At 41.9% G+C, this 22111-nt stretch overlaps 1 protein-coding gene and 1 pseudogene across 7 annotated transcripts in view; one reads left to right on the top strand and one right to left on the bottom strand.

Moving 5' to 3' along the window:
• Positions 1 to 22111, top strand: part of USP48 (ubiquitin specific peptidase 48) — a 92988-nt gene that overhangs the window by 14724 nt on the left and 56153 nt on the right. For 6 of the 7 annotated variants that reach the window (XM_019799981.2, XM_019799980.2, XM_019799979.2 and 3 more), the window contains exons 2-5: positions 15138 to 15258; positions 16191 to 16347; positions 20927 to 21054; positions 21642 to 21766. In XM_019799981.2, coding sequence (XP_019655540.1) covers positions 15138 to 15258; positions 16191 to 16347; positions 20927 to 21054; positions 21642 to 21766 — 531 coding nt within the window. Of the gene's footprint in view, positions 1 to 15132; positions 15259 to 16188; positions 16348 to 20926; positions 21055 to 21641; positions 21767 to 22111 lie in introns of those variants that run through there. The other variant, XM_034645980.1, reaches the window with a different exon arrangement.
• LOC109489686 lies at positions 18617 to 19097 on the bottom strand (annotated as a pseudogene).

The following is a 22111-nucleotide window of genomic DNA, read 5'->3' as shown; positions in this document are numbered from 1 at the left end:
GGATTACAGGATGTCAAGGGTAAATGCATTAGTCATTTCAGTAGATGCTGGAAATTGTTCTCCATAGAGATCATTCCATTTTTTAGCCTCAGTAGCAGTGTATNTATTCATCCTTCCCTCCTTCCTGACATCCCCCAGCTATACTTTTTAACTCTCTCCATAGTTTTGCTTTTCCCAAAATGTAATATAGTTAGTACATGTCATTTCATACTGGCTTCTTTGAAATAGTAGTATGCACTTAAGCTTTTCTCCGTGGCTCGGTAGCTTGTTTCTTTTTAGTGCCGTATAATATTTCATTGGCTGTACTATGGTTTATTTGTTCTTTATCACCTACTTAGCCTTTATCACCGGTTTATCACCTGCTTAAGGATTTCTTCAGAGTTTGGCAATTCAGTGCAGAGCTGCTTTGTAAATATTCGTGTGCAGGCTCTTGTGTGGACACGTTTTCCACCCCTTTGGATACATACCTAGGAGCACAATGAATATGATTGTTGTGTTGTATGGTATAAGAGTACGTTTATTTTTTTTAAAACACTAAGTTTTATTGTATGCTGCTGCCTGTGTATGTAAAATAATTACTTTTGGGAAGTAGAAATTTATGGAAACTCTGAGAGGTAGAGGTTAAGGACTGACAAAAGTAGAAGTTTTATATATAGATATACGGCAAGTGCTATAAGGGTTAGCGTGTTTTAGAATTTTTTAAAGAGATTTTTTTTATTATTTGAGAGAGAGCGAGAATGAGAGCCCAAGCGGGGGAGAGGCAGAGAGAGAGGGAGAAGCAGAAGCAGGTTTCCTGCTGCGCAGGGAGCTTCCCAGGACCCTGGGATCCTGACCTGAGCGGAAGGCAGACACTAACCGACTGAGCTACCCAGGCACCCCTAGGGATAAGCTTTTGTACAGGCTTCAAATTTAGTTCTCCTTTGAATATTCACTGGTTCATGAACAGTGGTTTAGGAAACCATCCAAAGATTGATTTTACTACAAAAAGCAACAGGCTCTCTGGGGTCTGAAGGGATTCATACTTGAAGATACACCAGTTAGCAGGGTGTCGGGTGTTCTGCAGACAGAGTTGTTCCAAATCTGCAGCTGGCTGGGAAACCTTCCTGTGGTTCAGCCCGGGTGGAAGGCTTCCAGCCAGAGCTTCTGAACCGCTGTCTTCACAGTGGTGGCGCTGGAGGAACCGGACGTGGTGTCCCCAGCAGTGCGCCAGGTTCGTCCGCGTGTGGATGGATAGGGTCGTGGGTCCCTGGGGCCAGACGGTGGGGCAGCCAGGAGTATGTTTAATTTTGTAAAACTGAACAGAACACCAGTCTTCCGAAGTGGCTGTATGTTTGGCATTCCTGCCAGCGACGAGAGCGCCTGTGGATCCACGTCCTCACCCCCGTTTGGTATTATCAGTGTTGGGATTTTGGCCATTGTAATGAGTGTGTGGTGGTATTTCATGGTTGTTTTAATGTGCATTTCCCTGCTGACATATGACAGGGAGCATCTTTTCATATGCTTATGTCTTTGGTGCTGTGTCTGTTAAGGTCTTTGGCCCATTTTTTGAAATCAGGTTGTTTTTCTTTATTTTTGAGGTTTGAAGAGTTCTTTGTATATTTTGAGTAACAGTCCTTTATCAGATGCCTTCCGCACGTTTTTCTCCCAGTCTGAGGCTTGTCTTTTTATTCTCTTGACAGTGTCTTTCATAGAAATTTTAATTTTAATGAAGTCCAGCTTATCAGTTCTTATTTTCGGGGGTCATGTAGTGGTGCTGTGTGTAGAAAGTCATCACCAAACCCACGGCCATCTCGATTTTTCTCCTGAGTTATCTTTGGGGAGTTGTATTGTTTTGTGGTGTTCATGAAGTTTTGATATGTAATCACCATCCTAGTAAGTAGAACATTTCCATCACCCCAGAAAGTTCCTTCTTACTGTCTTCCACCTAGTTCCCGTCCCCCTTTGGTAATCACTAGTTTGATTTCTTTCTACATAGATTCGTTGTGTCTGTTCTTGAACTTTGTGTTAATGGACTCTTCACGGCTCCATTACTTTTTTGTGTCTGGATTCTTTTGCTCAGCATCATGTTTTTGAGAATCACCCATGTTGCATGTATCAGTAGTTTTTTGAGGGAGAGGGGCTGACGAGTATTCTATGATACAAATTTATCCTAATTTGTTTATTTTATTGATGGACATTTGGCTCATTTACAGCTTTTAACTGTTTAAAAATTGCATATAAACTTTCACGTACAGTTCTTTGGATATTTGCATCCATTTCTTCTGGGTCCTCATTCTTACAAATAGTTACATCGTATACCACTCTTTGGATTTTCCATAGCTTATTCAACCAGTCGCCTATGAATTAGACAGTGGGCTTGTCTTCAGTCTTTTGCTGTTAATAACAATGTTTCGATATATAACTTTGATTTTAAATTGTTTTTGCATGTGTGCGGTAAATCTGTAGATTAAATATCCATGTGGGATTACAGGATGTCAAGGGTAAATGCATTAGTCATTTCAGTAGATGCTGGAAATTGTTCTCCATAGAGATCATTCCATTTTTTAGCCTCAGTAGCAGTGTATGAGAAGCTGCCTATTTCCCCATGGCCTTGTCAGACTTTGCCAGACTGATAGGCGAGGCAAGATGCATCTGGGATGAGCTAGGTTATGCCGTGGGAATAAATAACTGCCCAATCTCAGTGATTTAAGACAACACACGCTTGTATCTGGCCCAGGCTATGTGTGGATTACAAACTGGGGGCAGGTTGAGTGGAGGTGAGGTGGCTCCTCCTAGTCGCTTGGATATCTGCCACTTGGTTATAGCTACCGTTTGAAATACTGTCAGTTCCTCTGGATGGTTTCAGTGCCAGCAGTTAAACAGGTGCCTCATTTTCTGCTCACAAGTCATTGCCTGGAGCTTGTTTCTCAGTCCCACCAAAGATCCAGAAAGTGTCTAGAGGGAGAAAGGAATAGTAGGTGAACTGCTCGGGTGGTTACCATACAAGGTGTTTCCGTCTCCTTTCATCTTGTGTTCCTCTGACAGCAGAGATGGAGCTTTAGGGCCGTTTGTATCTTTTTGAACTTCCTGGTGTGTCATTTCTCCGTTTTTATGTTTTTGTTAATTAGTTTGTAGGAATTCTTTGAGATTTTTGTGTGTANACAGCAGAGATGGAGCTTTAGGGCCGTTTGTATCTTTTTGAACTTCCTGGTGTGTCATTTCTCCGTTTTTATATTTTTAGTTTTTGTTAATTAGTTTGTAGGAATTCTTTGAGATTTTTGTGTGTACTTGACAAGAGTTGCATAAACTTTTTTTCAGTTATTTTTTGGCTTTGCTTATGTATTTGCTATGCAGAAAGTTTTTATGAGATTGAATTAATGTAACTTTTCTTTTATGGCTTCTGAATTTTGAATCCTAGTAAGGTCTTTCTCATACCAAGATTATAAAGAGATTTGTTGATGTTTTCTGTGTTGTTATGATTTCAATAAACATTTGCATCTTCGATTCATTTGGAATTTGTACTGAAGTATACTGTGAAGTGAGTCTAACTTGATCTTCTGTGGAAGCTACCTGGTTGTCCCAACCACCATTTGTTAGAAGTCCTGTCTTTATTTCCACTGATGTGAGCGCCTTTATTGAATACTAAATTACCGTATGTATTTGGGTCTGTTTCTGAGCTTTTTTTTTTTTAAAGATTTTATTTATTTATTTGACAGAGACAGCCAGCGAGAGAGGGAACACAAGCACGGGGAGTGGGAGAGGAAGAAGCAGGCTCCCAGCGGAGGAGCCTGATGTGGGGCTCGATCCCAGAACGCTGGGATCATGCCCTGAGCCAAAGGCAGACGCTTAACAACTGCACCACCCAGGCGCCCCTGTTTCTGAGCTTTTTATTCTATTATGCTGTTTGGGTTTTCAAAAAATATTTTATAAGTAGGCTCCATGCCCAGGGTGGGACTGCAACTCCTGACCCTGGGATCAGGAGTGGGTGCTGTACCTGCTGAGCCAGCGAGGTGCCCTCTATTATGCGGCTTTGATTTGGGGGACGTCACCTTATGATTCAGTATCTAGTAGGGCTTAATTTCCCTCCTGATTATCTTTTTAGGAGTTTCATTTCTGTATTTTTGCTCTATTCCATACTCTGCTTGATTTAATGAAATTCTTCTAATCATCGTATAAAACTTACAGTCTGTGAAGGTGCACCATGTGTATCTCATGGCCGAGGACGATGGGAGTTTGAGAAGTGTGTCATGAAGTGTTCGTGGTTTTGTTTTGTGTGTTTTGTTTGGGTTTTTTTGTCCAGCAGGAGCTAGTACCTTGAGGTTCTCCCTGACTCCCTTCTCAATTTGAAATCATGATGATAGAAGGAAGAGGGGCTCTCTTTAGGGGTCTGGTAGGCTGCCTTTGGTGACCTTTGAAACTGTGCTTGGACACTGAGCTGTACCGTGTAAAAGAAGATTTACTGACATTGTTGTAATAGTTAATTTGCTTTGGGGATTTTTTTTTGTAATCTACTTTATTTTTTTATTTTTATTTTTTAAAGATTTTATTTATTTATTTGACAGGCAGCAAGAGAGGGAACACAAACAGGGGGAGTGGGAGAGGAAGAAGCAGGCTTCGCGCTGAGCAGGGACCTGATGCNTGAGCAGGGAGCCTGATGTGGGGCTCGATCCCAGGACCCTGGGATCATGACCTGAGCTGAAGGCAGACGCTTAACGAACTGAGCCACCCAGGCGTCCTTGTAACCTACTTTAAGAAATTGAAAACTTTGGGTGAAAGTTTTATTTTATTTATTTATTTAAAAAGGTTTTATGTATTTGTCAGAGAGAGAACACAAGCGGGGGGCGGGGAGCAGCAGGCAGAGGGAGGAGGAGGCCGATGCAGAACTTCATCCCAGGACCCTAGGATCTTGACCTGATCCGAAGGCAGACACCTAACGACTGAGCCACCCAGGTGTCCCAAAAGTGCTCATTTTACTTTTTTTATTTTTTTTTTAAAGATTTTATTTATTTATTCGACAGAGATAGAGACAGCCAGCGAGAGAGGGAACACAAGCAGGGGGAGTGGGAGAAGAAGCAGCAGGCTCATAGCAGAAGAGCCTGATGTGGGGCTCGGATCCCACAACGCTGGGATCACGCCCTGAGCCGAAGGCAGATGCTTAACCGCTGTGCCACCCAGGCGCCCCCCGAAAGTGCTCATTTTAATACTGCCAAATGTTTCATAGCAAGCTTACATCTTAGAAAGATGAAAGAGAGAAACTTTGGTGAAAGATCTAACCTTCAGACCCTCTCAAAGCAAAAAGCTGCTAGAGAGCCAGTCACTCCTCCTCAGGATGGTAACTGCACTTCAGGAAACGTGGTGAGCCAGGATCCGGATACCTTGTCTGTCCTGTTTGCCGTGTGCTTATTTTCTCTTGGATCCTTTTGGTCTGGATTCAGGATTTCACATGAAATGAGGTTGTTAGATGAATGAACATTTTATGAAATTCTAGATGTGAGTATTCTCAAAGCATTTATTTGTGATTTCCATTTTTCCTTTAAAAGAAAAAGATTTTAAATGCAACTGCATTCATAAAAACCTGATTTCTTTTTCCCCTCACCACACCAGAAATGATCAGTGACAAGTGCTGTTGATTTGATTTCTTACCAGAATTAGCATCTTATATTTCCGTTCCTCATTTCTTATCTTTCTAACAGCATTCCCTTTAAATTTCCCTCACTGGTGTCTCTCTCTTGCGTTCTCTCTCTCTCTCTCTCTCTCTCTCTCTCACACACACACACACACACACACACACACACACACACACACGAAGAGTCAGGACTTAACACTGAAAAAATACCTTAGGGGCTTAAAACTTGCCTTATTAAGAAACAGGAGGAGCCTTATAAGAATCATGTTTATTGACAAAGCAAAACTTGTAGAATTTTCAGGTGATTCTTAGAAGCCACTGTGGTTGAGAAGCATAATTAGAGGATCTTTCTAAAGTGAAAATCCTATTTCTTTTCTTTTTTTTCCTTAAGATTTTACTTATTTGAGAGTGAGAGAGAGCGTGAGCGGGGTGGAGAGGGAGAAGCAGGCTCCCCCTGACAGGGAGACTGATGGGGGCCTCCATCCCAGAACCCTGGGATCATGACCCAAGCCCAAGGCAGACGCTTCACCAACTGAGCCACCCGGGCGCCCTGCATTTTTCTTCTAAAAACCTTTTACTGGCTCCTTGTTGCTTCCTGGATGAAGTCCAAGCTCTTCTCACGGTATTCGCAGTCTTCTGTGAGCTGACCTAGCCCCTGACTGCTGCAGCTTCCTGGGCCTTCCCACCTTCCTCCCGGCAAAGCCGCCATCTATGCTGTGCCACCAGCTGCAGGAAGGTTTCCTTCCCCCTTGGAGATGGCAGGGGAGCCTGCATTGATTTCCCCTTGCTTGCTCCTCCAGCCTTCTGTGTCCATGAGCACTCTGCCTGGAATGCTCTTTAGTTCGCCTCCCACGTGGGCTGAGTTCCTGAGCACCCTTGGAGACTTTCACCTTCACAGCACTGCCTCCCTTCCTGTGGGATCTCTGCTGCTGCTGCGGAGTCCATGCTTGATGCCACCACTGCATTTATGTCTCTGAAGCTGTCCTTTTACCTGTCACCTCCTGGGCCGCGAGCCCTTGTTTGATGCCTAGGACTTGGTCTTTCATTTCAGTATTCTCAGGCCCTGTAATTATCTGGGCATCTCTTTGTGACAGAATGTGTCACCCTGTGAAGTCTGGTTGCTTTTATGAGATGGTAGGTTTGGGTTATATAAAATGATAGGTCACAACACACAGGAATTAAGAGTAAACACTATCTCGTGGACATTTACTGTTGGTGGCTTGAAAGCGCCATGCAGCAGCTCTCTGCCATCCAGACTGGTACCAGTCACTGTCCTTTCCACCTTGTTTACATTGACTTCTGCTCTCACTAGAGGTTAGAGAATCAGGATGGTCTTACTGCCACACGTATTACTCAAATGTTCTGAGGGGATTCAGATTAACCATGAATTACCAAAATATAAAGTATGTGTCAAAATTTGCTGGTTTGGTGTTCCTGGAATTTGTGATAACTACAAATTAGAGTAAATATGGTTTGAAGCTGGTTTTTGTTTGTTTTTGTTTTTTTATTTTAAGTAAACTGTACCCCACACATGGGTCTCACACTACCAGCCCGCGATCAAGAGTCTTGTACAACCATCTGAGCTAGCTGAGGATGCCAGAGGCTGGTTTTTTAAAATTTCAATCGATCAATTGATCGATCTACATATTTAATGCTATAAATTCCCCTCTATCCACTAATTTAGCTGCATCTCACAACCTTTGGTATGTTTTATTCATTTCAGAGTGTTTTGTAATTTCCCTCGTGGTTTCTTTTTTCATTGAAAAAAATGTAAAAACATCACACCCCGCCCTTAGAAAAATTAAACTCATAATGGGTAACTTTGTATCCTGTTTATTTAGAATTCTGTCTTAAGCAGGATCACATGTCTGAAAGTATTGCTTGAAAAGAGTTTTAATGGCTGCATAGTATTCCATCATATCACTGTACCACACTTTAACATTGTCACTGTGGTTGGGCAGGTAGCTTGTTTCTAAACAGTTTTCTGTTACAAACAACACTGACAGTTTTCCTGTGGTCGGGCATGTAGCTTGTTTCTAAATAGTGATGATTGTCTTTGAAAGTGTTTGTTGACATCTGTGTTTGCTTAGGATACATTCTTTATCGGTGNCCTGTTTATTTAGAATTCTGTCTTGAGCAGGATCACATGTCTGAAAGTATTGCTTGAAAAGAGTTTTAATGGCTGCATAGTATTCCATCATATCACTGTACCACACTTTAACATTGTCACTGTGGTTGGGCAGGTAGCTTGTTTCTAAACAGTTTTCTGTTACAAACAACACTGACAGTTTTCCTGTGGTCGGGCATGTAGCTTGTTTCTAAATAGTGATGATTGTCTTTGAAAGTGTTTGTTGACATCTGTGTTTGCTTAGGATACATTCTTTAAAACGGTGGTTCTGGGCNTCCCCCTGCTTGTGTTCCCTCTCTCGCTGGCTGTCTCTATCTCTGTCGAATAAATAAATAAAAAATCTTTAAAAAAAAAATAAAATAAAACGGTGGTTCTGGGTCAAAGGATGTGAAGACCAGTAAGTCTTTATTATATATGTATTCAGATTGTGTTTCAGAAAGTTTGTGATGCATAAGGCAAAGCTTCGGTATAGTCAGATCTTCACTTAACGCAGGAAAGTTAGCCTGCCTGGGCTGTCTGTGTGAAGTGATGTTCCTAAGAGCTAAGAAAGTAAAAGGTGATGAGGAAAAGCAAAGGAATAGCTCTTTAAATGACCACTCCCACCCCCTCTCCCATTCAAATAATGATTTTTTCCAACTGTATAGCAACTGTGAAATCACTAGCTATGAATTTTTTTTTTAAAGATTATTTATTTATTTATTTGACAGAGATAGAGACAGCCAGCGAGAGAGGGAACACAAGCAGGGGGAGTGGGAGAGGAAGAAGCAGGCTCATAGCAGAGGAGCCTGATGTGGGGCTCGATCCCAGAACGCCAGGATCACGCCCTGAGCCGAAGGCAGACGCTTAACCGCTGTGCTACCCAGGCGCCCCAACTAGCTATGAATTTTTGTCCATTGTGTTGGAAGATACTCTTAAATGACAGTTCCTTGGAGATCTCAAAATGGCTCAAACTTCGTCTCTTAGCTGTGGTTAGTAGCAGAGGAACTTAGTGGTTTGTACCCTAGATGCCTCACCGGTTGTTTTCCAGTCCCCAGCCACAGTTTTTGATTTGTGGAAAATTGTTTTCATTCTTTACAGTTTTGGCCATCACTGCAGACCTTTCTTCCCCTCCCCCTTAAAAAAAAGATTTTGTGTATTTATTTATTTGAGATCGAGAGAGTGCACGAGCAGGGGGAAGGGCAGAGGGAGAGGAAGAAGCAGACTCCCCTGGAGTAGGGAGCCCAATGCAGAGCTCGATCCCAGGCGCTGGGATCATGACCTGAGCCGAAGGCAGACGCTTAACCGACTGAGCCACCCAGGTGGCCCCCTCTTTCCCTTCTTTCGCCCACCATCTAAAGGGTCCCCAAGTCTTGTTGATTTCCTCTCATTGATAAACTTGAATTCAGCTTTCCTGCATTCTCATTGCCACTAAACCGGTTTAGGATAGCATCCTCCACTAGGATTGCTGCCAAGGTGTTTTGCTGGTCTAAAATCACAGCAAGTCATGTCACAGCTGCTTAGCATGTCATACCAAACATTTGGGAACCTGTCCGTTGTCAACCAGTTCAGCCACTTGGTGTTCTTCTATCACACGGTTCTGAAAAAAGTACCCATTGGGATTCATCATTGTTTCATTGCCACAGTGTTGTTGTGTATTCTGTGGATATATGCCCAGGAGTAGAATTATTGAAACAAAATATTGGTGTCATTTAATATTTTGAGACATTTTTCACATTTTTCCAAAAGGGTGTGTTTAGTTATTCCTCTTGCGGCCAATGAGTGCACAACGGCACTCACTTTACCTTAGTTCATCCTTGGAAAGGTTTTGCTGATTGGGTAAGAGAAGACATCTTTCATGACTGTTTTAACTTTGGTTTTCTCTGGATTTGAGTGTTTTCCCCTGTGTTTGTTAGCTAGTCTTATAGAAAGTTTAGAGGAAGAGAGACAGTCACTTTTAAGAATTAGGTCTGACAGAGACTGAAGTGGCTTTTGGAGTGTTGGTAACAGGAAGAGCTTTAGTTAGTATTTGTTACTCCTCGACACAAGTGATAGAAACTTGAAACTAGCATAGGCATCAGGAAAATGGCTCAGTTAAGAAATGTCGGGTTTTTTTGTTTTCTGGGTTTTTTTTAAATTCAGGGAAGTTTAGACAAATAAGTCATGGATAAGGCAGGGATATAGGTGGGCCAAGGAGTGTTTCTGGAACCTCCTTCTGTTTCTGCTTCTTCTACAAAGCATGTTGATCTAGCGTGTTGATTCCTTCCTGACAGCCAAGCTTCCCCAGTCCCACGCCATCCAGAAGTGTCTACTGCCGTCTAAGAGGGACTAACGCGCCCCCCCAATCCCTCACTTCCCATTTGAAATATTTTGAGATTTTTGTGTTTCAGTGACAGATTGGGGCTGCATCTTACCACCTCTTGCTAGTGTAGCCAGGGTGCAGGGGCGCAAGAGTGCCTGGCTCCATGGGTCCCAGACAGACCAGGTTTGGCCACTTGCTACTGACAAAATCCAAAGGGAGAGACGCAAGTGGTGGTGAAACGGGAAAGGAATTTATTTCAGTGAGGCCAACACTGGAAAGACAGGGGACTAGGTTCTCAAAGACTGTCTACTACGTACCATAAAAACTTCCAGATTTATATAAGAAAAATGTGAGGCAAAGATTGATGGGTAGGTGCAGGTGGGCAGTGAAGGTCAAGTCCATAGTCATGGGTGGCGTTTTGCTGGCCTTGGGCAGTTTTTATTGCTTGGGTTGGGGAGTGGTTCCCATTAGGGGATGCTTTGCCCATGGAGTCTTTTGCCTGAGATAGACAAGATGGAAAGAAGGATTTTATCAATTAGAAAGTTCAACGCCAAAATGGAGGTAGTTGAAATCCTTTTGCTGGAACCATAGGACCTGAGTAAGTTTGTTCTCAGAAAAAAGAGCCTATAGGGCAGGGGTAGATGAGTGAAGAAACTAGCGCATACAGTAACACAGTAGTTGGCATCTGCCACATAAAACAAAAACTTATTATTATTTTTTTAATCTCTAGACCCAGTGTGGGGCTTGAACTCACAACCTGAGATCAAGTTGCATACTCTACTGAATGAGCTGGCCGGGAGCCCCTTCTTCTTAAGCCAACAAATATAGAAGTGTAAATGAGATGGGAGAGGAGGAGAGAGCCAGAGGAAGAACCAGGTTGACTGATCTTCAGGCTTGGTTTTTGTGATTTGGTTCTCTGATACCCCTGTAGGCAGAAGGAAGGATTTCTGGGAAGAAGACCTGTGGGGAGTGGGTAGAGGATACGGTTTGTTATAATGTTGCAGAAGTTTCTATTTCAGAGAAAGTGAGTGGCATCACTCTAGATTAAATCAGGGACACTTGTGATGTGGAAAAGAGTTATTTGGTTTCTAAGCAGCGGTTTCTTGGGTCAGGTAGGTAATATAAGTGGGTCAGGTTGGCTGGGGTATTTACACAGTAAACAGGTTAGGTCTTTCCATGCAAACATGTGTGCCTGTCTTTTATCTTAGAACACTCAGCCTTCTTGATTTCTTTTTACCCTTTGATAGAAATAAGTACGCAGAAATGTTTTTCTACTGTAAGAAAATTGGTACAAACATGATGAGAAATGATACTTGACACCGTGGCCTACTCCTCCCGTGGATAAAATGAAGTTCAGGGCATTGGAGACTGATGAATGGGAGAGGTTTTCTTCTGTAGGGGGATTCTAGCCTTCTGTATTGGTATTCTCCTTTGCTGCTTAAGTTGGCTTGGGAGTAATAGCTTGTAATTAGAAACGTTTTTACGATTTATGCCTCTTAAGTAGATTCTGTACTTCTCCAAATAAGACAGCAAACAAAATACTGGGCTCACGTACAAAAGGCTTAGCTGATATTTGGAAAGCTTGAATCCATTAGCGTAACTGCTTTTATTGCAAAGCACTGCCATTGGCTTTTTGAGTTCTTACCTGAAAGTGTGGCCCTAGAGACCCATATAATACATGGGCTCTACCTGGGGCTGGTGCGTTATCACTGCTTCATCTCGTCTACACGGTGATAGTGTTCTAGCTGATTGAACACTTAATTCACTAATACCTAGCCAGCAATTAATGTAAGAAGATGTGTACAAACAAAAAACAACGCCAGGGAAAATAATGCAAATTGCTTTCAACTTCTCACATCTGTTTCCAAAGTCTTCTCAGAGTTAAAGAAACCCTGTTGTGGAATTTTTAGGCCACATCTGGAGCCAACTTTGGAAAAAGTTGAGTGTACAAGATTTTGGGGCGGGGAGGGGGGCAATGGGGACAAGGAGAGAGTACTTTTTTTTAAAGTTAAGAATCACCAGAGAGAGAGAGAGAGAGATTGGGAGAGAGAATGAAAGGGTTTTTAGCCTGGAGAGGTAGGTAGAAGATCTGGCTGATTCTGGAGGCAGATTAAGGTGTTTTTAAAAATTACTTACTTTCAGTAAACTCCGTGCTCAACATGGGCCTCAAACTCACAACCCCAAGATCAGGAGTCACGCACTCCTCTGACTGAGCCAGCCAGGCACCCCAGGAGAGCCTACTTTCATGTTTCTCTCTTGCTGTTGGGAATAGGAGAGTAAAACCCAAATGGTTCCATGAGAACAGTCTTCTGAGAATGAGGTGTGGGGTGGAAGCCATAGGAGAGTGCTTGTCTCCACAGCCAAATCCTGTGAAAAAGTCTTAGCACGTTCCTGTTCAAGAGCAGAAGGAACAAAGGGGATTTGACATCATACTTTCGAAAAGCAGATTTAAAAGAATAAGTACCTACTGATTTTGAGAGGTGTGTTTTTACTCTAGTTGGCGGTACTGTCTTTTCTGTCCTCAGGAACGTGAGTCCAGTGCTGCTTAGCTGTCATTTTCTTTCTTCCTTCCTTCTTTCCTTTCCTTTCTTTTCTTCTCTTTTTTCTTTCTTTCTTTCTTTTTCTTTCTTTCTTTTCTCTTTCTTTCTTTCTTTCTTTCTCTCTCTCTCTTTCTTTCTTTCTTTCATTCATTCATTTTTATTTATCTGTCAGCACAAGCGGAGGTGGGGGAAGGCAGAGGGAGAAGCAAGCTCCCCGCTGAGCAAGGAGCCCAACGCGGGACTCAATCCCAGGGCCCCAAGATCATGACCCGAGTTAAAGGCAAACGCTTAACTGACCACGCCACCCAGGCTGTCCCTAGCAGTTATTTTCTTGTTAAATCCTTGCTCTGCTTCAAGGAAAAGATTCTAGGTTACTTTCCTGTCTCCAAATCCAGTTTTTGTTTTGTTTTGCTTGTTTCTTCGTATCTCTTGCTAGAAGAGAAAAATTAATTTTTGTCTAAAGGAAGAGTGATTTTTTTTAAATTTATTTTTTAAGACCAGGAAGACAGGATGTTTAAGCAGAACACTTAAGAAAATTCCTTACTTTGGAATATGTAGTACATTCCATAGTTCAAAATCTTAAAAGTACAAAAGGTGATGATGGGGGAATAAGGAAATAATGGAAATTATTGGGCCCTAGAATGCTGGCATTGTGTTTGTATCTGGTCTCTGAAATTAACTGCTGGCCAGGTAATTTAACGGCAGCTAGCAAGTGCAGAATTAACCTCCTTAGAGATAGGGTGGTTTCCATTTTATAGTATATCCTCCTGTCTAAATAAACATGTGTACCACACCCATTTTTATTTATTTTTATTTATTTATTTATTTATTTTAAAGATTTTTTAAATTTATTTGACAGAGATAGAGACAGCCAGCTAGAGAGGGAACGCAAGCAGGGGGAGTGGGAGAGGAAGAAGCAGGCTCATAGCGGAGGAGCCTGATGTGGGGGCTCGATCCCATAACGCCGGGATCACGCCCTGAGCTGAAGGCAGACGCTTAACCGCTGTGCCACCCAGGCGCCCCCCCACACCCATTTTTAAACATTGTTTTTGTACCTTGTCTTTTCAACTAATGACGTTGTTACATATCATAACATAAAAAGTTTCCTCCATCTTCTCCCTTGACTACAGAGTGGTTTCCATTGTTTGGTATTGGGGATGTTTCCAGTCTTTCACTGCTGTCCGTAAAGCTTTAGTGGCTAAGCTTCTGAAACTTTTGGAATGTATAGATCTAATAATTTCCTTTGTAGCAAAAATCCAAGCTTGTGTGCTGCAGCCATTTGTCCCTTTAGTCCTTTTTAATCTGAAAGGATCACTCAGTCTTTCTTCATTTCATGACATTGACATTTTGACATGTAGAAAGCTCATCAAGGTGATTTTTGTCTGATGCTGCCTCATGGTTAGATTGAGGCTGTTGATGTTGGCAGGAACGTCCCAGAAGTAAAGCCGTGCTCACTGGGTCATACCTGCAGGGACCCACCACTGAAACTTGATCTTTTGGTGAAGTGGTGTCGGCCAGCTTTCTCCACTGAAGGTTTCTGTTTCTCCTTCAGGGATTAATAAACACCCGGTGCTAAGATACTTCGAGACTGTGTAGGTATTTCATTACTCCCTATACTCGACTCTGCACACTCACCTGTACTAGCATCCATCCATGGTGATTTAGTGTTTGAACCTTTCATCTTTACCCTGAGGACACTGCTAAAGGAGCTTGCTGATGACTGCGTGCAGTGTACTTGGGTTCTTCCTCACCCCCCTTCCCTTCATTGTGGAGATATTATGTAACTGAAGTGTGTTTGTTTGTGTTGGATTTAGGGTCCCCCCATCCTTACTTGTGTGTGTGCGCACGCGTGTCACATTCCCAGAGGCCCCCCGGTTCCGCAGCGTATGTATATTCAGGAAAGTGTCACACACCCCTCCAGTTTTTACCCTGAACCCACTCCTGTTCTGAAGGTTCTGAAGGTGACCACTTTTATTGGTCTCTGGCTTAACCTTTTGGTTTCTTTTTGTTCAGATGAGTGGATACATGTATATTTTCTTATTCCCCCATCTTTCTTACACAGCAAAGAGTGTACTACAGATACTGTTGTGCATGTTGCTTTCTTACCGATACATCCATCCGTAGAGGTTTGTCCTGTGGTTTTCCTGTTACAGTTGCATGGTACTCTGTTGTGCCCAGGTACCGTGTCCGCTGTTGGGTCATCTGGCTTCCCAGTGTCTCACGGTTACAAACAGTGCTGTGATGACTAACTGGGGGGCTATTTGCGCAGATACGTCGGCACGGTTAGAGGTGTGTCTTCAGGGTGAATCCTTAGAAATGAATTGGTGTGTGAAAAGGAAGCTGTGTGTGTAGTTTTGTTAGAGATGGCAGAAGTCCTCTCCCTGGAAGTGCTATACCAGTTTGGATTCCCTCAGCAGTAAATGAATTCTGTTTCCCCACAGCCTTACAATTGAGCGGGGTGTTATATCTTCTCAGTTCTCCTAATTTTATAGATGAGAAATAGATGAAATATGGTATGTCATTACAGTTCTAATCTGCTTACGGAACTATGGCATTTCTTAATCAGACGATAATTTTTTTTTGTAGACGAAACTGCAAAGGAAATCCGAATTGCTTGGTTGGGATTGGTGAGCATATTTGGTTAGGAGAAATAGATGAAAATAGTTTCCATAACATTGATGATCCCAACTGTGAGAGGAGAAAAAAGGTAAGTCGTCCTTTTTTAAGTGATCACTATGGGGTATTCCTCTGGGTTTTGTTTTGTTTTGTTTTGCATCTGTGATCAGAAACTATTACTGACTTGGGGGAACCCATGCAGCTTGCAGATAAGCAGTGGAACTTAAACTGCTTGAATTGGAACGGTTCTTAATGGTAATGCTTTAAATCAGGTGGCCATGTAACCCAGCAAGCCTATATGTGATAGTTGTAATTTAAATGCTGATTCTGTGTTGGCTTTCATATTGTTCATTTTATTTCGAACTCGTTTTTAAATGTCTCTTTAAAGGAAGTGGTAAGTCAAGGAAACAAGCTCCCATTAGTGCTATTACCACACTTTCTTGGGCTTGTATTTTTACATATTATACATATAACTGACAGTTTTACTTTTTTTTAGAATACACATTAAGATTTTCTAACCAAAAAGCGTGGTGTTCACAAAATAGTCAGCTATATAGATATTTTGTATATTAAAAAGAATGATTCTTTGTAAGTTCAGGAATCCTCAGTCTTTGGAAAAAGTTGCAGCCAATTCCCTCTGCTCCATTTCTCTCTCATGTATAGGATAGAAAGGAACTTTCATGGAAGTTTTACTTTATCATTCTCCTCAATGTTGACAGTTTAGGACTATAGCAAAGGAAAACTGTCTGTACACAGGTTTAGAACGGATCTGGCCTGGAGCCCGCTGTTTTAATTTTAGATGTAAGTGGCCAGAGAAGACTAGAAGACTGGGGAAGCCAACCCAGATGGAGCTTTCATGAAGTTATGTCCTACCCATGGCCAGGAGAGCCTTATGTGGTTATGCCATGTTGGTTGGGGTGCTGTTAACACATTTTTTATCTGAAATTTAAAAAATAATTCCTCTTATAATTTTTTTATGTAAGGGGAAATTGGTTTGTAATTGTAAATTTTGTATTTTTATAGAACTCATTTGTGGGCCTCACTAACCTTGGCGCTACGTGTTATGTCAACACATTTCTTCAAGTGTGGTTTCTCAACTTGGAGCTGCGGCAGGCACTGTACTTGTGTCCAAGTACCTGTAGCGACTACATGATGGGAGATGGTATCCAAGAAGAGAAAGGTTAGTGGGGTGGGTGTGGGGCCGGCTCCCTTCACAGCATATTGCCAGCTAGAACACTTGGCAAATGCAGGAAACTAACTTCTAAGTGCTCGTTATGTGCTGGGCATGGTGGGAGGAGGTCCTTTGTAAACATTGTCAGGATTCAAGATCGGTTTCCTTTTTTTCTGTAAATTTATTATTTATTTACTGAAATGGCTCATATTCAAGTGAAGGAGATCCATTTGATTATTCTTTTATAGCTTACAGCTACAATTTCTCTATGTAATACGCCGTGATTGTAGTCCATTAATTTGTAGTGATTGCTAAATATCAGTCAATAAAGCAGACAAGGATACTCTTTTCTCCCTGGTTTGAGAGACTTAATACTTCATTGTGACCACAGGTAGTCTTTTGTCCTGATTCCCAAATACGCCGACTTTTGTGATACCCTCTAAAATTGAGGTTAAATTCCCACTAACCTTGGCAAAATCAATCACCAATAACAGCTACACTCGTTTAGAGTGTTTTTAGACTGAATCAGTTTCAAACTACTTCCATTGCAGTTACTTAGTTTATTTCATGAACAGTATGTGGATTATTATTCCTGATTGATACTTTCTATTTAGAGATTATTCTCTTTAAGATGGAACTTTCATGGAATAAACCAGATTTTTCTCTTTCTCAAAGCTGGGGGATGGAGGGCAGTGAATGTCTGAGATTACATAGGCCTGAGAGCTCCAAGTTGGGTACTTTGGCTCTTGCTTCCATCTGTAAATCCTGTACTATGTTTTATATGATTTGATTTGGGCACATGCTCATGTCTTTGACTCTGAGAGGGAATAGGTAGAGCCCTGTAGACAGTGGGTAATGCTTTAGAGTCTTGGTCCTTGTTAATAGTAATCTGCTTCAAAACACAGTGCTTACAGGGCACTTGGCTGGCTCAGTTGGTAGAGAGTGTGATTCTCGATCTTGAGGTCATGAGTTAGAGCCCCTACTTAAAAAACAACACAGGGCTTAAAAAAATTTTCCCCACCCCCCTTACAAATTCATAAGATTATTTCCACAAAACTTTACTTTTATAGTTCTGAATATTTAAATCTAGATTAATAATATATTAAGTGTTTAATATGTATGTAAAGGATGGCTAATGTAAAATGGATCCTTTTTGATTTTTAGTTATTTTGCTAAAGTATATATTTCCTAGTGAGATGACAGTTTCATAACAAGTGAAAACTAAATTTCTGTTTTATAAAATGATGTATCATGGCCTCTTTTGGGTATTGTGACTGTAACGTGATCTTCAAAAAAATACATATTTTTAAAAATTTCTGAACACATGAATTTTTATATTTTACCAAAGGTGTTCCTCACCTTGTTCTCTGATAAGAGTGTGTATTTCTGCTATTTTAATAGGCACAGTGAAAGTGGGGTGGAAAGGCTTTGTGTTGGATTTGATGGGATCTGAGTTCTGCTTCCAGTTCAGTCACTCCCTTATTTTACAGATAGGAAAGCCATGGGCACCTGGGTAGTACAGTTGGTTAAGCTTCCGAATCTTGGTTTTGGCTCAGGTTGTGATCTCACACTCATCTAAGATCGAGCCCCATGAGAGGTTCTGTGCTTTGTGTGAAGTCTGCCTGAGATCCTCTCCCCCATCCCCCTGCCCCTCCTGCTCCGTCTCTCACTTTCTCTAAAATAAATCTTTTAAAAAAATTTTTTAAAGGAAAACCAGCAGAGGAGAAGTTATTTTATTACCATTTTTTAATTTTAAGAGAGAGAGCATGTGGGAGCAGGGATAGGAGCAGAGAGAGAGAGAGAGACTCTCAGGCGGACTGCATGCCAAGTGCAGAGCTGGTCGTGGGGCTCAATCTTATGACCCTAACAGCCAAAATCAGTAGTTGCAACCTCAACGGACTGAGCCACTCAGGTGTCCCAGAGGAGGAGTTATTTTGGAGTTAAAAGTATGAAGTATCTAACCTGTAAGATAGGAGCGTTGGAGTAGACATAAGCTTAGCTTTTAATGGCCCTCAAAGCCTTTGCACCCCAGGAAGTAAGATTTTTACATTTATTTTATAAACGAAATGTTGACCTATGGAAATTCACAGTTGGTAGTAAAGAGATAAACCATTCGGAGTCCAAATAGGAGACAGAAACAACACAGTAAATTGAACAGAAAGAATGGGGAATTATTATATATATATGTATATATATATACACACACACACACACACATATATTAAGGTTTTTTTTTAAATGGTGAATTTATATTTGGATTTAGCCAGCTGGACTCAGTTTAGATGATCCCAATTTTGTTGGCAACATCCAAAGCATCATAGTCAGGAGCCAGTTGAACATAGGCTGCCTTTTCTCCATTAGGCCCGATCAAGGTGTTGACCTTGGCCATGTCGGTGTCCTAGAGCTTCTTCACAGCCTGTTTGATCTGGTGCTTGTTGGCCTTGACATCCACAGTGAACACAAGTGTGTTGTTGTCTTCTATTTTCTTCATGGCTGACTTAGTAGTCACGAGGAACTTGATGATGGCATAGTGGTCAGGCTTGTTTCTCCTGGGGGTGTTCTTCTGAGGATATTTGGGCTGCCTTTGGAGAGTCAGAGTCTTGGGTCGTTGGAATGTAGGGACGTGCGGATCTTTTTTTTGTGTGTGTGTGTGTGTGTGCCTGTGGACGCCTTTCAGCACCGTTTTTTGACCTTCAAGCCTTTACTTTGACTTCAGTTTTGGGAAGAGCAAGGGCCTCCTTCTTAGCATTTGGTGCCATCTTTGTGAAAGGGGTATATTAAATTTTTTTGGATATTAAGGTGTTTTTGTGTGTGTGTTTTTTTTTTTTTTTTTTTTTTTTGTTAAGTAGTCTCTTCACCCATTGTGGGGCTTGAACCCTGAGATGGAGTCACATGCTCTACCAACTGAGCCAGACAGGGGCCCTGAATTGTTTTTATATCCTACAAGATAGACTGTATTTTTAATTTTGAAAACATACATATATTACTGGAAGGTTTTTTTAGAAGGGATTTTTTTTTTTTAAAGATTTTATTTATTTATTTGACAGAGACAGCCAGAGAGAGAGGGAACACAAGCAGGGGGAGTGGGAGAGGAAGAAGCAGGCTCCCAGCGGAAAAGCCTGATGTGGAACTCGATCCCAGAACGCCGGGATCACGCCCTGAGCCCAAGGCAGACGCTTAACGACTGCACCACCCAGGCGCCCCAGAAGGGATTTTTTAAATTGAATTATAGTTGACAATATATTAGTTTCAGGTGTACAGCATAGTGATTTGACAATGACATATGTTACAAAATGCTCCCCAAGAATAGGGAATTATTAACAGGAAATTAGAGTAATGGGGTGAGTGGTTAGTAAGAATTAAAGAGGACTTGAAAAAATATAGGACTAGCAGATGTAGGGAGCAGCCACTACCCCCAGGGCAAAAAAAGAACACCCCAGGGGGACTCTTCTAACCTTTGCTCAGGCCTGAAATCTGGACCACTGGAGAATGCCCTGTGCAGGCTCACTAGACGGCTGAGAAGGTGCTGAGCTGCTTCCTCCATAGGGACCCCTACTTGAGACTGTCTACAGGGAGATCCTGGGTCTCCTAGTAAGTCACCTGAGAGGGTGCCTAAGAGGTCATTTGCGAGGTGGTCATTCCAGAGGAAGTGCCTCACCAGAGGCAGCCTGCTTTGGCCGCTGCCAGAGGTGGCACTGCAGGAAGCTGCTGGATGCTGTTGGCTGCAGGAGCCTGGTGGGGCCGGCACAGCTGAACCCTCCAGTGCCCTCTGCTGGCAAGACGTAGCCTTGCGCAGGCTGGTAAAGGAGAGGTGTTGGCCTAACTGATCACTGTTTATCACAGTGAGCAAAGCAGGGTAGTGAAGCACAGAAGATAACGCTCGAGTCTTTCGGGGCTCTTGAGATCCACGTTTCCTATTTAAAATACCTTCCCGACGCACTAGGACTTGCCGCTCTAAAATTGTAGGATTTTAAAATACATCATTATATTCATTCAAGTTTGAATTCTGTCACTTGCTTAATTTATGACAAGTTTACATTAATGAGATTATATTAAAATGTTTTGCCATCTTACATGAATGGTAAACACAGTCTATGGTTTTTATATTGGACTGAACATTTCAGTGTGATTTGACACTAGAAAACTATAGTCACGGTAATGCACGGTATAACTCTTTTTTTTTTTAAAGATTTTATTTATTTATTTGAGGGAAGGAGAGAGTAGCCAGAGAGAGCACAAGCCAGGGGAGAAAGGCAGAGGGAGAAGCAGACTCCCTACTGAGCAGGGAGCCTGATGTGGGACTCAGTCCCAGGACCCCGGGATCATGACCTGAGCCGAAGGCAGAGGCATAACCATCTGAGCCACCCAGGCGCCCTGTAATGCATGTATGACTCTTGCCATGAGCCATGGGTGCCTCATTACTTCCCAAACGAATGTGATTACTAATTTGTTTCTATTAAAGCTTTAGAACTATAATAAAACATTAATGTGCTGTAAATGTAAGGGTGCTTAATTATGATCTCATGTAAAGAAGTACATATTTTAAAGAAAAGTAGCAGTTTTCTAAAAACAACATGTTTTTTAACAGATTATGAGCCTCAAACAATTTGTGAGCATCTTCAGTACTTGTTTGCCTTGTTACAAAACAGTAATAGGCGATACATTGACCCATCGGGATTTGTTAAAGCCTTGGGCTTGGACACAGGGCAACAGCAGGTAAGAACCCTTAAATTCTATTGATTTTTTTTTTTAAAGATTTATTTATTTATTTGAGAGAGGGAGAGGCAGCACAGTTGGGGGTGAGAGGCAGAGGGAAAAGGAGAGAGAGAGAGAGAATCCTCAAACAGACTGCCCACTGAGAGGGGAGCCCGATTCGGGGTCCAGTTCCAGGGCTCTGAGATCGTGACCTGAGCCGAAATTAAGAGCCAGATGTTTAACCTACTGAGCTGTCCAGGTGCCCCAGAACCTTTGTTTTTGTTTTTTAAATATAAAAAGGTACCCAGGCGTTCCTTAGAATGTTTGTAGGAGGAAGTGAAGTGAAAGACTTCTTAAAAATGAACTTTTTTCTATGTTGAATTAGAGCATTTATTTGACTGTTCAGCATATTACACGTTTTCCTTGATTCCATTTCTGAAAACTCATATGTGAGTACAAACTGATTCAACATAGCTCTAGTCCTTATTTGAAAATGCTAAGTTCAAAATAGAGCTAGTTTCTGGAACATTTCACTTATTGCTGTTTGTATCAGAAGTTGAAAAGCAAGGTGTGGTTTTTCTTTTTATTAATCCAAACTTGCATTGCAGGATGCCCAAGAATTTTCAAAGCTTTTTATGTCCCTTTTGGAAGACACTTTGTCTAAGCAAAAGAATCCAGATGTGCGGAACATTGTCCAACAGCAGTTCTGTGGAGAATATGCTTATGTAACCGTGTAAGTGTGTTTCAGCTTTCCCACCATGCATTCTCTTCTAAGACTGTTACTCACACGTTATCTGATTTTCAGTTCAGTTCCAAGTTACAGCTTTCATGGGCCATCATGGGGCCAGTAATATTTATAGTAATTCATTTCCATGGGAACATGTAAACAGCTGACGTGGTAGATGCAGTTGAACCCATTGAGATATTGAGAGCTGTGTGTGGTTGAGCTCTCACCGTGCACTTTATGGCTGTGGTGTGAGCTCAGAGAGGGAGATTGGAACCAGTAGAATACTGAAAGTGAATGTAGAAATGCCTCTTGAAATTTTTCCTAATCATAAACTACATGGCTCACCAATCA

The sequence above is a fragment of the Ailuropoda melanoleuca genome, chromosome 2 (genome assembly GCF_002007445.2).
Source record: "Ailuropoda melanoleuca isolate Jingjing chromosome 2, ASM200744v2, whole genome shotgun sequence".
NCBI lineage: Eukaryota > Metazoa > Chordata > Mammalia > Carnivora > Ursidae > Ailuropoda > Ailuropoda melanoleuca.
Note: the sequence above shows the minus strand (reverse complement) of the source record. Positions and strands in the feature narration are given on the sequence as shown.